Source organism: Lutra lutra, chromosome X (genome assembly GCF_902655055.1).
Source record: "Lutra lutra chromosome X, mLutLut1.2, whole genome shotgun sequence".
In the NCBI taxonomy this organism is placed as follows: Eukaryota; Metazoa; Chordata; class Mammalia; order Carnivora; family Mustelidae; genus Lutra; species Lutra lutra.
Genome location: NC_062296.1, coordinates 79,355,781 through 79,372,559, shown reverse-complemented (window position 1 = coordinate 79,372,559; position 16,779 = coordinate 79,355,781). Strand labels below are relative to the sequence as shown.

General features: G+C 38.0%; 1 protein-coding gene across 4 annotated transcripts in view; it reads left to right on the top strand.

Moving 5' to 3' along the window:
- Positions 1-16,779, top strand: part of POLA1 (DNA polymerase alpha 1, catalytic subunit) — a 307,958-nt gene that overhangs the window by 38,100 nt on the left and 253,079 nt on the right. For all 4 annotated transcript variants that reach the window (XR_007124795.1, XM_047716113.1, XM_047716112.1 and 1 more), the window contains 6 exons: positions 1,218-1,307; positions 4,570-4,686; positions 6,164-6,339; positions 8,502-8,631; positions 9,123-9,242; positions 10,309-10,408. Coding sequence is in view for 3 of the 4 variants with exons in the window: in XM_047716113.1 (XP_047572069.1) it covers positions 1,218-1,307; positions 4,570-4,686; positions 6,164-6,339; positions 8,502-8,631; positions 9,123-9,242; positions 10,309-10,408 (733 nt within the window). In the remaining variant the exon portion in view is untranslated. The remainder of the gene's footprint in view (positions 1-1,217; positions 1,308-4,569; positions 4,687-6,163; positions 6,340-8,501; positions 8,632-9,122; positions 9,243-10,308; positions 10,409-16,779) is intronic.

Below are 16,779 nucleotides of genomic sequence, written 5' to 3'. Positions count from 1 at the left end.
AAAGTTCGATATCGGCTAGCCAGAATTGATCAGTGATCTCTCAACTGCCAATATACTCCATGAAGTTTTCATGGGTTGTTAATAAAATAGGGGTGGGAAAAAAGTAGTGTAATATAGTGAGTCTGTCACAAAGGTAAATGTATTCAATGTAAAGAATTTGTTTTGGAGAGTGTGTTTCTTTTGTAAAATGTTTGTGTTCATAAATTTGTGGGTTGTTTTTCTTTTTTTAATATCCTCACTTGGCAAAATTTTAGCAACTGTGTCAGGTTCCACTTATTTAAGTTGGCTGGAGAAGTCCAGCAGTCTGGGGGGTACTGTTGGATCAGGCTGTTATTTGTGATGTGTTCTGAATTACCTATCCAAGTAAAATGATCTAGGAAAATTCATTTAGAGTCTAACTGATATTTGTAGCCAAGTTAGTTGTAGAAAACACATAGCTATCAACTTCCATTTTAAGGGTGTCTTAATAAGAGTGGATCTTTTGAATACCTGATTTATATTCAGTAATCCAAATGGAAGCCTTTTGTGTGAAGATAGGTTTTATTTTTACTGAAGACACCTATAATTCTTAAATGTATGTTTGTTTTCAGTCTAGTTTCTTATTTATGGATTCTTACACCACTCTTGGAGATTAGTTTATACACTCTTTGGGATTTCTTTGTGTCGCAAATACGTAAACAGCAAAGTCTACCAGGGATTATACAGGAAAGTAAGTAGTGTTTTTGACAGGTACTTGGATTCATATGCTTGTTCATATGCGTCCAGATACACAAGTGTGTCCCTGTGGAGGGACATGTCTGCACTTCATAGTGCTCAGCATTTAAAGTTTTGCTTTATTTATACACTTATTACTATGAGCTCCTTAGAGACTTTCAGCAATTATTACTGTGAAACCTAAATCAGCAATTTCATTGCTTCATTTAGTTTTAAATTGGTGGATTCTTTGTTTTTATTTTTTTTTAATATTTTATTTGTTTTGAGAGAGAGAGAGCACGCACATGCACCTGACCGAGGTGGGGAGAGGCTCAGCAGGGAGCCCAGTGCCCAACTTGGGACTCGATCCCTGGACCCAAAGGCAGACGCTTAACTGACTGAGCCACCCAGGTGCCCCTGGGTGGATTCTTTTAATTCTCAGAACTCTAACCCTGCTTGAACAAGGAACTGAGTATAGTATTTAAAAGTAAAGAGTAAGTGACTGGTATGTTTTTATCTAACAGAATGTGAAGGTTGAGATCGCTGCAACAGAAAGAACATTGCTAGGTTTTTTCCTCGCCAAAGTTCACAAAATTGATCCTGATATCATTGTGGTGAGTAGATGTCTCATCATGCCATGGGGGAGCTCCTCATTCCTTATAAGTTTTCTTTTCAGTACTTACTGAGCAGCAGAGAATCTTTTTTTTTTTTTGATCTAGGTAAAATTGGTATATAACATGACTTAAGTTTCAGGTGTATAGTATTATAATTTGACGTCTGTATACACTACAAAGTGATGACCGCCAAGAGCCTCGTTACCGTTGGTCACCATAGTCTTCACTTTTTTTTTTGCCCAACCCCTGAGTCCCTTTTCCTCTGGTAATTAGCAGTGTGTTCTCTATCACTGAGTTTGTTTTGTGTAATTTTGTTTGTTCATTTGTTTAGATTCCACATGCTTTAGGTTCCATATGATGAGTGAAATCTGACGTACTTCATTTAGCATAATACCCTCAAGGTCCATTCATGTTGCAAAAAGCGTGATATCATTCTTCTTCTATTGTGTGTGCATGTACTGCATCCTCTTTATCCATTCATCCATTGTTGGACAGTTTAGGTTGTTTTGATATCTTGGCTCTTATAAAAGAACATAGGGCTGCATCTATCATTTTGAATTAGTGTTTTCACATTCATATAAATACCCAAAGCAGAATAGCTGAATCATATTGTAGATTTATTCTTAATTTTTTTGAGGAATCTCCAAACTGATTTCTGTAGTGGCTACACCAGTTTTACATTCCTGCCAATAGTAGGAGAGTTCCTTTTTCTCCACTTCCTCTCTACTTGTTATTTCTTGTCCTTTTGATAATAGCCATTCTAATATGTTTTGAGGTGGTTTTGATTTGTATTTCCCTAATACTTAGTGACATTGAACATCTCTTCACGTGCCTATTGGCCATCTGTAGGTCTTCTTTGGGAAATGTCTATTCAGGTCCTCTGCCCATTTTTTAACTGGGTGGGGTTTTTTTATTGTTCAGTTTATGAGTTCTTTATTTTTGAATCTTCAGAGAAGAAATGACCTTATGTACTGGTGGGAATTGCTGTAGTTTCTGCTAATAGAAAGGGGGAGGGAAGAGCCAGCCCACTATAAAGTAGTTATTTTCCTCTAAGAGAAAAGCAACTCATGTTATTGTTGAAGTTCAGGATATTCCAGTTATTTCCACTTTAGAGACCAGCCTGTAAGTAAATAAACTTGTGTTGACAATTGGTTTCTCTGAAATTTTGGATTAGTGGTCCAGCTGTATAGTGGTCGTAGGAGTTAATTCCCTTGATTTGGTGTCGGTCTCCAAAGTGTTAAGTATTTTCATTTCATGAGCTCAGTAGTTCTCTCTCTCCCTCTCTCTCTTTTTATTTTAAGTTATCTCTACAACCCAACATGGAGCTCAAACTTACAACCCTAAGATCAAGAGTCGCATATTCTACTGACTGAGCCTGCAAGTTGCCCTGAGCTCAGTGGATCTCTGACCTATTCTTTGAGAGGTCAGGGCTAGGAGTTTTTTTTCCTATTCATAACCAAGTATATTCCCGTTAGATGGTAAGAGTAATAATTCATTGAATTATGTTTGCCCCAGTTTTTAAGAGTCATAAAGCAACATTTTGCTTTGTTTGCTCTGGCTTTAGTTTGATATGATTTCTTCCTTTTTTTTCAGTTAATGGATCAAATTATTTGTGCTTTTGATTGTTTTGGAGGAAAGTAGGATATAAATGCATGTATTTTAAGTGTGATATTGGTAATATGGTTATATGTAAGCCTTGCAAGGAATGCAAATACATTTCTCCACATTCACTCTTGCTCTTGGACAACTTTCTTGACCATGGTGTGGCCAGATTACCTAGAGCCTATAGGTTGTTAGCAAGTGTCTCTGCACCTGCTTCTCTTCCAGTATTCTAGGTATTACATATTTTGTTATACACCTTGAAAGCACCAGGAAGATTCTGTCCAGAATGCCCTGCTTTGGTACTCTGGCTCAGAACTAGGTCCTCACCTATTGTCCCCTAGTAGTATCTCTCGGACCCCAAGGAGCTGTCTTGGTGCCTCAGATATCTGGCCTGCCTTAGGGTAGTAGAGCCAAGTTTGTGTGTGAGAAGTCCAAACTGATCTGATGTAAGAGAGAATCCTGACACTGGTGAGCGTCTGTAATCCCAGGAATGATAATTTGGAAATGAGACTTTCTCATGTCCTCGTGTTTCTTAATTTAATAGACAAAACTGCCATAAATATATAGTGGTACACATTTTAAATTAAAATTAATAACAAGTGAGTCTATTGATACGATTTGTTTTAAGCTTCATCTAGTTTTTAAGTAAACTGTAGACAGTGAACCATACTTTTCACATGATGGAAATTATCATTATAGATGTGGAAAATTTGGTTGCATTTTTGTTTATTTTATTTTATTTATTTACTTTTAAAGATTTTATTTATTTATTTGATAGATTGAGAGAGAGACGTTACAAGTAGGCAGAGAGGCAGGTGGTGGGGGCAAGCAGACTTCCCGATGAGCAGAGAGCCCGATGCAGGGCTCAGTCCCGGAACCCTGAGATCATGACCTGAGCTGAAGGCAGAGACTTAACCCACTGAGCCACCCAGGTGCCCCTGTTTATTTTATTTTTAAGTAGGCTCCATGCCCACTGTGGAGCCCAGTGTGGTGCTTGAACCCAGAAACCTGAGATTAAGACCTGAGCCAAAATCAAGAGTTGGATGCTTAACTGACTAAGCCATCCAGGTGTCTGTAGTTGCATTTTTGAGATAATTTATACTTGGTATAGTTTTGTTTCCTAATTTGAACTATCACTTGATATTGTATAGTTTGTTATGCATTGATTAAGAGTCTAAATCAGTAGTATTTGAACTCAGTTCTTTAAGAACAGAGTAGATGCAGTTCCTGAGTTTTCTAAGAAGTCTGTATAAACTATTACACAACACAGGCAGGTTCTCAGATTTTAAGGAATTAAAATGTAAATATTTGAACATAGTTTTTACTGATCACGAAAAATTATGGAACATAAAAATTTGCCTCTGAGACTGTGAGGCATGAGTAGCAAATTAAAAGACATCATATGAACCTTGCATCAATTAGGATGAAATAAAAGTTTACTCTAGCAATCTGCTTAGCAGCTTTGTTAATGACAAGGCTAATGAATGCTGCTGATGAATACATTCCTGAAGAAGAAAGGACCCCAATCGGAGGTAAGCTCATGATGCCTTCAATTAGAGACCAGAAAAAAGAGAGGGCACAGAAATTCTGTGCATATGAAGATAAATCCTCTAATTTGCGTTTGTTATAATGTTACTGGCTGCCTTCTTTTTCTGACTAGGGTCATAATATTTATGGATTTGAACTGGAAGTGCTCCTGCAGAGAATTAATGTGTGCAAAGTTCCTCACTGGTCCAAGATAGGTCGACTGAAGCGATCCAACATGCCAAAGCTTGGGGTAATAATAGTTTTCAAAATCTTACTTCTTGATTGACTTCTTTTTATGGAATAGCTACCTGGGAACACACTGCTTCTTTGAGAATTGGTTGTCTTGTGAGAGGACATTTTAACTTTGGCACTAAACATCTTTTCCTTTGAATGCAGCATTTTATTGGTTGAAACCACTGGTAGTTTTTAAAATTAGCAATTAGAATCTAGAGATGGCACATACATGTTACCTCCGCTTCAGCGTTACCGATGCTGTAGCCCTTAGAGCAGAGTTGCGGGGTTCAGAGATCAGTGAGTGTTAGCCTTCAGGACTGAGAGGAGAAGGAAGAGTGGGAGGGAGCTGACGTTGAATGTGTAAGAAGGCCGTGGGCTAAGTGCCTGTGCGTTAGTTGGCTATCACAGCAACTCCAGTTTCCCTGTACTTCTCACAGGGGTGACAGAACTTGGTCAAGGTTGTAGGGTTAGTATGGGGAAGAACTGAGGTTTTAAACCTGGCCTGTCTTAACTCTTTAAAAGTCTATGTATTTTTCATTCTACCTGCTTGTTTGACTTAGGGAGGCTTTGGTAGTTTTTGTATGAAGCCACCTTCATTTCCTAAGCCTGAGAGTGCTATTTGCTTGAAGTCTTATTTTACTTAAAACTTCTAAGTAAAATGGGCATGTTGCCTCATCAGAAAGCTTAGGAATTTGTACCTTTCTAAAATAGTCTCTAGTGGATTCTGCTGCTGCAGATTGGAGTTGGAGCTAGTGCTCTTGCTTCTTTTCCTGTTCTTATCTTTACAGTGTTAGAATTGTTATTAAGCTTCATCCCAGCACTTGATTTACCAACTCCTCACCCTTTCACAGTTTTCTTTGTATGGCATCTTCTAAGGGAGGTCTACAATGACTACCCTATTTAAGGTGCAGCCCCCTGAGTTCTCGTTTTCCTCACCTGTTCTAGTTTTTCTCTTTTCCATATGCTTATTACCTCCTAAAACTATATTGTTCCTTGCTTTTGATGTCTGTTTTTTTGTTGTCTATTTCAATTGAGATCAGGAGTCTTTTCTGTTTTGCTCACTGCTGTCTCCCTAGTGCTTAAAACAGTGTCAGCTACAAGGGGACATTAAGAAATATATTTTTAAAGATTTTATTTATTTACTTGACAGAAAGAGGGAGAGAGAGAACAAGCAGGGGGAGCAGCAGGAGGAGAGGGAGAAGCAGGCTTTCTGCTCAGCAGCTCCTGATCAGCTCAGAGAGCCTAATACGGGCCTTGATCCCAGGACTAGGATCCTGGGATCATGACCCGAGCCGAAGGCAGACGCTTAACCGACTGAGCCACCCAGGAGCCCCAGACATTCAGAAATATTTGAGTGATGGCTGACTGAGTGAGTGAAGGGGAGATTGAGAGTTTCTTCATTGTAATTCTGGGCTAGCTTCACAGCAAGATAGAACAGAATGTCCCCAGTGTCTGCTCATCCATGGAATTTGCTTTTTGTCCTCCCCTTGTAGGGCAGGAGTGGATTTGGTGAAAGAAATGCTACCTGTGGCCGAATGATCTGTGATGTGGAAATTTCAGCCAAGGAATTGATTCGCTGTAAAAGCTACCATTTGTCTGAACTCGTTCAACAGATTCTGAGAACGGAAAGATTTGAAATCCCAATGGAGAATGTACGAAATATGTACAGGTATGATCCTGGATGCTTTGGAGTTGGTGTGTCTTGAAATGAGCAATAACAAGAGGCCAGTGTCACCCCAGGCTGGAGGGACCAGGAGTGTGTGGTCTCCTGGAGGGGGAACTGCCTTCGTGTCAGCACCAGCATCTCTGTTACTTTAATAACCTAAATTATTTTGCCTCTTGAAGTATTTTGATTTTATCAGTGTATGTTTTTCTCCCTTACTCATCCTAACCTCATGTAGATGTTTCCTAAGAGCAGTTTGAAAATGGATGTGATAGTGAGGTTTCTACCCTTAATTCTTTAATTCAGGAGATAGTGTAAATCTTTTAGAAATTAGAAAAACTGAGAAATCACTAAGTTATATAGAGATATTACTTGATTATTTTTTTCCATCTTTATTGGAGTAAAATCGACAAATAGAAATTGTATTTGATATTTGTATTTGTATTGTATTGATATCTGATATTTAAGGTATACAAACTGATGTTTGATAAATATATACATTATAAAACAATCACCATAAGGTGATTAATATATCTGTCACCTCACATGGTTACTATATTTTTTTTGTGGTTACAATACTTTAGATTTACCCTCTTTGCAAATTTTAAATATATGATACAGTATTGTTAACTGTAGTCACATTGCTATATATTAGACCTCCAGAACTTACTCATTTTGTGCAACTGAACCTTTGTGCTTGATTATTTCCAAACAAAGTTTCTTCTGCTCCTCTTGCCACTTGCTCTTTTCTGCCCATTCTTCCCAAGTTCTTGAGCTGCTTGTCTTTCTGACTACGTTCTTTCTAGGTGATCTTATAGAGTCTCAGAAATTTCAGTACCATGTGGGTGCTGACGCCTCCCTCTTGCGTATCTTCAGCTTAGATCTTCCCCCTTGAATTCCAGACTCCTCTACCCACCTGCCTGTTTTATTTGATGTCTAATATGAACCTCCAGCCTGACTTGTTTAGAAGCTCAACTTCTGATCTTTTGCCCTAGGCTACTCTTGTAGTTCCTCCTTAAGAGTGACAACTTGTATTTTTCCAGTACTCCTAGAAATCTCCAAAGTCATATTTGGCCCCAAAACTTTGAAGCTTCCATGATTCCTCTTTCTGGTAGATATCCCATGTTTGAGCCATCACAGAATCCTGTCAGCTTTATCTTCAAAATATGTCTAGAGCTGACCACTTCTTTTCCTCTCCACTGAACCCATCCTGGTCTGCGCTACCCTCGTCTTTCCCCTGGTTTAATGGTCATAGTCAGCCTCTTTGTTGGTCTCTTTGCTTTTCCCCTTGACTCTTTGCTGTCTGTTTTCAACCCAGGAACCGGAGTTATCTTGCTAAAGTTAGGTCAGATACTACACTCTGCTCTTCCAGTGTCTGTTTCATTTAGAGTAAAAACCAGAGTCCTTGCTCTGCCTTACAAGGTCCTATACAGTGTTTCTCTACCTTTAACTCTGTCCTTCACTTTCCATCATCAGACCCTGCTCTCCTTTCTGGTCCTGAAAGTGCCACATTTGTGCTCAGCTCAGAGCCTTTGAATGTGCTGTTCTGTTTGGCTGGATGCTCTTACCTCAGATACCCGTTCAGAAGGATTGCCTCCTCACCTCTTCTGGTTCTTTATTCTAAGTGGACTCTTCCCTGGTTCCCTAACTAAAATTTCAATTTCTGCTCCTGATACTTAATATTTCCTTTGCTTCTTAATTTTTTCTCCTTAACACAGCATTATATAACATACTATATATATGTATTTTAATTTATACTCTGTCTCCCCCATGAGGGCATAAGCCCCATGAGGACAGGTAATTTTGTCTTTTGGTTACAGCCAGAATCAGAACTATGCCCGGCACATAGTCGTTGTGTAACACATACTTATTAGGTGGAATGAATACAAGAATTTAGGTAGTTTTCAGGTCGTAGTTAACACATAATTTTACTTTGTATTTGTGGGATTTTTTTGGGTGCGTGTTTTAGAGGAGGGCTTTGGGATCAATGACATGAATGAATTCATGGTTTCATACCAGCCTTATTTTAAATTGTTTCCAAAGCCAAGGTGCCATTGCTCTGAAGTTACTCATACCAAAATTTTTTTGTAATGTTTTATGAAGTTCTGATTATAGTCATTGTTTCTTTTAATTACTTGATTCTGTTTCATTCTTACTTTTCTGTACAGTGAATCTTCTCATCTGTTGTACCTGTTGGAACATACCTGGAAAGATGCCAGGTTCATTTTGCAGATCATGTGTGAGCTAAATGTTCTTCCATTAGCATTGCAGATCACTAACATCGCTGGGAACATTATGGTAAATTTAACTTAGAAAGGGGGAAAAAGCATTTCCTGTTGGATTCAGTGTTTGCTTGGGGTAGTTGTTATATGATAATGAGTCTAAATGCATGCTTATAAAATGAGTAACTTGTATTCTGGAAGCTAGGCTGCTTTTGTGAAATGAACTGGCTGTGAGAAGGGGAGGAAAGCCAGGTGCAGTATGTTGAAATTTTGGTGAACATAAGGATCATTTCTAACATCTGGATGTGTCTGATGTGTGGAATGGTCTATTTGGGAGTAAAGAAATAGCCCAAGTGGTGTCAGTATTTTAAGCTTTCTTTGTCTCTTTTTAAGTACAATGCTTAAAGAAAATGATAGAATGAATTTTGTACCTTCTTATTTTTGAAGCAGCCCTTATTAGGAAGAATGATTTTGGAGGAGGTGCTATGATTAAATTTACCACCTTAAAGTTGCTTTTGTTTGTTACAGTTTTGAGCTCAAATTAAAAAAAGAAATTCTATTTAATAGTCTAGGACGCTGATGGGTGGACGATCCGAGCGTAATGAGTTCTTGTTGCTTCACGCATTTTATGAAAACAACTATATTGTGCCTGACAAGCAGATTTTCAGAAAACCTCAGCAAAAACTGGTGGGTCCAAAATTGTGTAGTGTTTTGCCTTTTTTATAAAACCCTCCACCCCCCTTTTATTACCGAGATAGCTTTTTGCTGTGATAACTTCTGGTTCCAAAATTATTAATCTCCTGTATACTATAGAAATCATGTTAGTCATTCAGTTGTGTTTGTGTGGTGATTTCCTTCTTCACTTTTTCTGTGTAGATAAAAATTTTTTGTGAAATGCAAAATTCTTTGAGGACAGCATTGAGCCTCTGATGGGCGACCATACTAGGAAAGTGTTTTACCGTCTTAGCTGTATCCAGAGTTAGATACCAGTTAAACGTTTTATTTCCTTAAATGCATGAGCCTTTATTTTTTGTTGCTATGTTGTGGTTTTATATGATAATAGAATTAGGTCACCACATTGAGTTTTCTGAAGTGGCCTCCATGATATTAGAAATAAAACTTAGCTACCGTTTTTTCATCACTGATAGCAACTGACTCAAAGAGGGGAAGTTAATGTTAAGATGATTCAAATACTTGTATTTGTTTTATGTACATTATTAAAACTGGTATAGAGAATGTTAACTTACAGGAGTTTGACTTCTGAAGTGTTGAGTATTCATCAGTAATAAACTACTTGGAAATGAATTTTTAGTACATGGACAAACTTAAGGTGTCCACATTAGTGAAAATAATGATCGTATAAAATGTATAAAATATTTAATATTTATATATCATTGTTAGAGTAATGAATTTAAGAGGACTCTTACTGTATTAGATTTTATATAATATGAAGCATTGTATTTTTAGTATCCATTGATTTAAAAAATAAAAGGTTCTGTGAATTCAATAAAGTAGAATTTGCATATTTATTAACTCAGAGGTATAGTGTTTTGGTGACTCCCATGCTTGGCATTCATTTGGGTTTATGAACATAATATAGTAACTGTTGTTCCCCACAGGTAGGACCGCTAGCTAAAACTAAAGAATGTTTGTTAGAGTTGTATACTGCAGTTGGAAAGGGGGGGAATCATAAAACTTCTTAATTAGTTAATTAGTTGCTGGCTGGTGAAGTAACTTTTCCATTTGATATTAGGGAGATGAAGATGAAGACATAGATGGAGATGCCAGTAAATACAAGAAAGGACGTAAGAAAGCAGCTTATGCTGGAGGCTTGGTATTGGACCCCAAAGCTGGTAAGGCTGTGCAGCAGGTGGGGTTCCCCTGGTGTTAAGGAATTTTTTTAAGGCAGACCTAGGCTTGAGAAACTCCAAGACCTGAATTGTATTTTGTAGGTTAGCAAATAGGTCTTTTTTTGACCTTATTTTTGTCTTCTGTTCATGTGAAAATCTTGTTGGCCAGTCACCTGACATGAATTAATACGAAACTTTTTTTATTAATTATTTTATTTACATATAATGTATTATTTGCCCCAGGGGTACAGGTCTGTGAATTGTCAGGCTTACATACTTCACAGCACTCACCATATCACATACCCTCCCCAATGTCCATAACCCACCACCCTTTCCACAACCCCCCCCAGCAACCCTCTGTTTGTTTTGTGAGATTAAGAGTCTTTAATGGTTTGTCTCCCTCCTGATCCCATCTTGTTTCATTTTTTCCTTCCCTACCACCAAAACCTTCACTCTGCCTCTCAAATTGATATTGAGATCATATGATAATTGTCTTTCTCTGAATGACTTATTTCGCTCAGCATAATACCCTCTAGTTCCATTCACATCATTGCAAATGGTAAGATTTCATTTCTTTTGATGGCTTCATAGTATTTCAGTGTGTGTGTGTGTGTGTGTGTGTGTGTATGTACACCACTTCTTCTTTATCCATTCATCAGTTGATGGACATCTAGGTTCTTTCCATAGTTCGGCTATTGTGGACATTGCTCTTATAAATACTCGGGTGCACGTGCCCCTTTTGATCACTACATTTGTATCTTTAGGGTAAATACCCAGTAGTGCAATTGCTGGGTCATAGGGTAGCTCTGTTTTCAACTTTTTGAGGAAACTCCATGCTGTTTTCCAGAGTGGCTGGACCAACATGCATTCCCACCAACAGTGTAGGAGGGTTCCCCTTTCTCCACATCCTCTCCAACATCTGTTGTTTCCTGACTTGTTAATTTTAGCCATTCTGACTGGTGTGAGGTGGTATCTCATTGTGCTTTTGATTTGTATTTCCCTGATGCCGAATGATGTGGAGCACTTTTTCATGTGTCTGTTGGCCATCTGGATGTCTTCTTTGCCGAAATGTCTGTTCATGTCCTCTGCCCATTTTTTGATTGGATGATTTGTTCTTTGGGTTTTGAGTTTGATAAGTTCTTTATAGATTTTGGATACTGGCCCTTTGTCTGATATGTCATTTGCGAATATCTTTTCCATTCTGTCAGTTGTCTTTTGGTTTTGTTGACTGTTTCCTCTGCTCTGCAAAAGCTTTTGATCTTAATGAAGTCCCGGTAGTTCATTTTTGCCCTTGGTTCCCTTGCCTTTGTCGATGTTTCTAGGAAGAAGTGGCTGCATCTGAGGTGGAAGAGGTTGCTGCCTGTGTTCTCTTCAAAGATTTTGATGGATTTCTATCTCACATCGAGGTCTTTCATCCATTTTGAGTCTATTTTTGTGTGTGGTGTAAGGAAATGGTTCAGTTTCATTCTTTTGCTTGTGGCTGTCCGATTTTCCCAACACCATTTGTTGAAGAGGCTGTCTTTTTTCCATTGGACATTCTTTCCTGCTTTGCCGAAAATTAGTTGACCATAGAGTTGAGGGTCTATTTTGGGGCTCTCTGTTCTGTTCCATTGATCTGTGTGTCTGTTTTTGTGACAGTACCATACTGTCTTGATGATTACAGCTTTGTAATAGAGCTTGAAGTCTGGAATTGTGATGCCACCAATGTTGACTTTCTTTTTCAACATTTGTGTGGCTATTAGGGGTCTTTTATGGTTCCATATAAATTTCAGGATTATTTGTTCCATTTCTTTGAAGAAAAATTGATGGGTATTTTGATAGGGATTGCATTAAATATGTAGATTGCTTTAGTAGCATAGACATTTTCACAGTATTTGTTCTTCCAGTCCATGAGCATGGAATGTTTTTCCAATTCTTTGTTTCATCCTCCGTTTCTTTCATGAGTACTTAATAGTTTTCTGAGTACAAGTTCTTTGCCTCTTTGGTTAGGTTTATTCCTAGTTGTCTTACGGTTTTGGATGCAGTTGTAAATGGGATTGACTCCTTAATTTCTCTTTCTTCTGTCTTGCTTTTGGTGTATAGAAATGCAACTGATTTCTATGCATTGATTTTATATCCTGACACTTTACTGAATTCCTGTACAAGTTCTAGCAGATTTGGAGTGGAGTCTTTTGGGTTTTCTACATAAAGTATCATACCATCTGCAAAGAGTGAGAGTTTGACTTCTTTGCTGATTCGGATGCCTTTAATTTCTTTTTGTTTTCCGATTGCTGAGGCTAGCACTTCTAGTACTGTGTTGAATAACAGTGGTGATAGTGGACATCCCTGCTGTGTTCCTGACCTTAGGGGAAAAGCTATCACTTTTTCCACATTGAGAATGATACTTGCTGTAGGTTTTTCATAGATGGCTTTGATGATATTGAGGTATGTACCCTCTATCCCTGCACTTTGAAGGGCTTTGATCAAGAAAAGATGTTGTACTTTGTCAAATGCTTTTCCTGCATCTATTGAGAGTATCATGTGGTTCTTATTCTTTTATTAAGTATTGTATCACATTGATTGATTTGTGGATGTTGAACCAACCTTGAAGCCCAGGAATAAATCCCACTTGGTCGTGGTGAATAATGCTTTTAATGTACTGTTGGATCCTATTGGCTAGTATTTTGGTAAGAATTTTCGCATCTGTGTTCATCAAGGATATTGGTCTGTTATTCTCCTTTTTGGTGGGGTCTTTGTCCGGTTTTGGGATCAAGGTAATGCTGGGCTCATAAAATGAGTTTGGAAGTTTTTCTTCCATTTCTATTTTTTGGAATAGTTTCAGGAGAATAGATACTAATTGTTCTTTAAATGTTTGGTAGAATTCCCCTGGGAAGGTATCTGGCCCTAGCTCTTGTTTTTTGGGAGATTTTTGATGACTGCTTCAATCTCCTTACTGGTTATGGGTCTGTTCAGGTTTTCTGTTTCTTCCTGGTTCAGTTTTGGTAGTTTGTACATCTCTAGGAATTCTAGATTGTCAAATTTGCTGGTGTATAGTTGCTCTTAATATGTTTTTATAATTGTTTGTGTTTCCTTGGTGTTGGTTTTGATCTCTTCTCTTTCATTCATGATTTTATTTATTTGGGTCCTTTCTCTTTTCTTTTTGATAAGTCTGGCCAGGGGTTTATCAATCTTATTAATTCTTTCAGAGAATCAGCTCCTAGTTTCATTGATCTGTTTTACTGGTTTTTTTGGTTTTAATTTCATTGATTTCTGCTCTGATCTTTATTATTTCTCTTCTCCTGCTAGGTTTAGGCTTTCTTTCCTGTTCTTTCTCCAGCTCCTTTAGGTGTAGGGTTAGGTTGTGTACTTGAGACCTTTCTTGTTTCTTGAGAAAGGCTAGTATCACTTTCCTCTCAGGACTGTCTTTGCTGTGTCCCACAGATTTTGAATGGTTGTGTTTTCATTTTCATTTATTTCCATGAATTTTTTCAATTCTTCTTTAATTTCCTGGTTGACCCATTCATTCTTTAGTAGGATGCTCTTTGGCCTCCATGTATTTGAGTTCTTTCCAACTTTCTTTTATGATTGGTTCTAGCTTCAGAGCACTGTGGTCTAAAAATATGCAGGGAATGATCCCAGTCTTTTGGTACCAGTTGAGACCTGATTTGTGACCCAGGATATGATCTATTCTGGAGAATGTTACTTGTGCCCTAGAGAAGAATGTGTATCCAGTTGCTTTGGGATGAAATGTTCTGAGTATATCTGTGATGTCCATGTGGTCCAGTGTGTCATTTAAAGCCTTTATTTCCTTGTAGATCTTTTGCTTGGATGATCTGTCCATTTTAGTGAGGGTGGGTGTTAATGTCCCCTACTACTATTGTATTACTATCAATGTGTTTTTTTGATTTTGTTATTAATTGGTTTGTATAGTTGGCTGCTCCCATGTTAGGGGCATAGATATTTAAAATGGTTAGCTCTTATTGGACAGACCCTTTGAGTATGATATATTGCCTTTCCTCATCTCTTATTATAGTCTTTGGCTTAAAATCTAATTTACTGGATATAAGGCTTGCCACCCCAGCTTTCTTTTGATGTCCATTAGCATGGTAAATTGTTTTCCACCCCCTCACTTTAAATCTGGAGGTGTCTTTGGGTCTAAAATGAGTTTCTTGCAGACAGCATATTAATGGGTTTCGTTTTTTTATCCATTCTGACACCCTGTGTCTTTCGATTGGGGCATTTAGCCCATTTACGTTCCGGGTAACTATTGAAAGATATTAATTTAGTGCCATTGTATTGCCTGTAAGGTGACTGTTACTGTGTATTGTCTCTCTTCCTTTCTGGTCTACTACTTTTAGGCTTCTCTCTTTGCTTAGAGGACCCCTTTCAGTATTTCCTGTAGGGCTGGTTTGGTGTTTGCAGAGTCCTTTAGTTTTTGTTTGTCTTGGAAGCTTTTTATCTCTCCTTCTAATTTCAATGATACCCTAGCTGGATATAGTATTCTTGGCTGCATATTTTTCTCATTTAGTGCTCTGAATATATCATGCCAGCTCTTTCTGGCCTGCCAGGTCTCTGTGGATAAGTCTGCTGCCAATCTAATATTTCTGCCATCATATGTTAAAGACTTCTTGTCCCGAGCTGCTTCAGGATTTTCTCTTTGTTACTAAGACTTGTAAGTTTTACTGTTAGATGACTGGGTGTGGACCTATTTTTATTGATTTTGAGGGGGGTTTTCTGTGTCTCCTGGATTTTGATGTTTGTTCCCCGTGCCATATTAGGGAAATTCTCTACTATAATTCTCTCCAATATACATTCTGCCCCCTCTCTCTTCTTCTGGAATCCTAATTTTTCTAATAGTGTTTCATCTTATGGTATCACTTATCTCTCAAATTCTCCTCTTGTGGTCTAGTAGTTGTTTGTCTCTCTTTTGTTCAGGTTCTTTATTCTCAGTCATTTGGTCTTCTGTTTCATTTATCCTAGCAGCACGGGCATCCATTTTTTATTGAAACTCATTAATAGCTTTTTTTGATTTCAGCTGGGTTAGATTTTAGTTATTTTATTTCTCCAGAAAGGGATTTTATTTCTCCTGAAAGGGTTTCTCTAATATCTTGCATGGTTTTTTCGAGCCCAGGTAGCACCTTGAGAATTGTTGTTCTGAACTCTAGTTCTGACATATTACCATTGTCCATATTGATTAGGTCCCTAGCCGTTGGTACTGCCTCTTGTTCTTTTTTTCTTTGCGGTGAGTTTTTCCGCCTTGTCGTTTTATCCAGATAAGATATATGAACGAGAGAATAAAATACTAAAAGGGTGGCCAAGACCCCAGAAAAATGTATGCTAACCAAATCAGAGAGACCCAAAACTGCGGGGAGAAGAAAGGAAAAAAAAAAAAGAAAAAAGAAAAAAAAATATATAAATTAGGCTGGTGACTAGAACAGAGCCACCCACTTGATTTTGGGTGTATTTTGGTCTTTGAGAAGAAACTACCTCCCAAAATTTTAAAGAAAGAAAAACTTACATATATGTGAAAATAAGAGTAAACATGGTGAAGGGATGGAATATGACTGTAAGGATGAAAATTTAAAAATTTTTAAAAAAGGAATTGATAAGTTGGTTGGGAAAAGGAAAAAAAAAGAGGAGGAAATGTGCTCAGGCTGGAGACTAGAACAAAGCCATGTGCTATATTAAGGTATATTTTGATGTATTAGAAGAAATTGTATTCCAAAATTTTTTAGGAAAAAAAAACACCTATATGTATACAAAAAAATAAGGTTAAATATAACGAAGGAATAAAATATGACTATAACAAGGTTTAAAGAGTTTTTTTTAGAAAGGTATTGTTAAGATAAACTAGTTAAAAAACGTTAAAAGAGGAAAGAGGAAAAGTTATCAAAATAGAATAAGAAAAAAATAAAATAAAAAAAATTAACTTCGCAAGACTAAAGGATCATGGGGAAAAGGCATGAATTCTATGTTTCCTCTAGCTCTGGAGTTCTGCTCGTCTCCCTGGTAGGTGAGGTTGGTCTTGGCTGGATGTTCTTGCTGATCTTCTGAGGGAGGGGCCTATTGCAGTGATTCGCAAATGTCTTTGCCTGAGGCAGAAATGCTCTGCCCTTGCCAGGGGCTGGGCTAAGTAACCTGCTCCAGTTTGCTCTCGGGAGCTTCTGTTTCTGGAATGCTTTCCTTAGAGCTCTGGAGGACAGGAATGAAAATGGCGGCCTCCCAATCTCCGGCCTGGAGTAGCTGAGAGCTCAGGCCCCATTCCTCAGTGTGACCTCAGAAATAAGCAGTCAGTCCCTCCCATCTCCTTGGTCTCTGGACGCACTCTGAGCTCACATGACCTGTGACTAAGCATTTCTATCTCTGGCTCACGGCCCCATTTGGAGTCTCCAAAC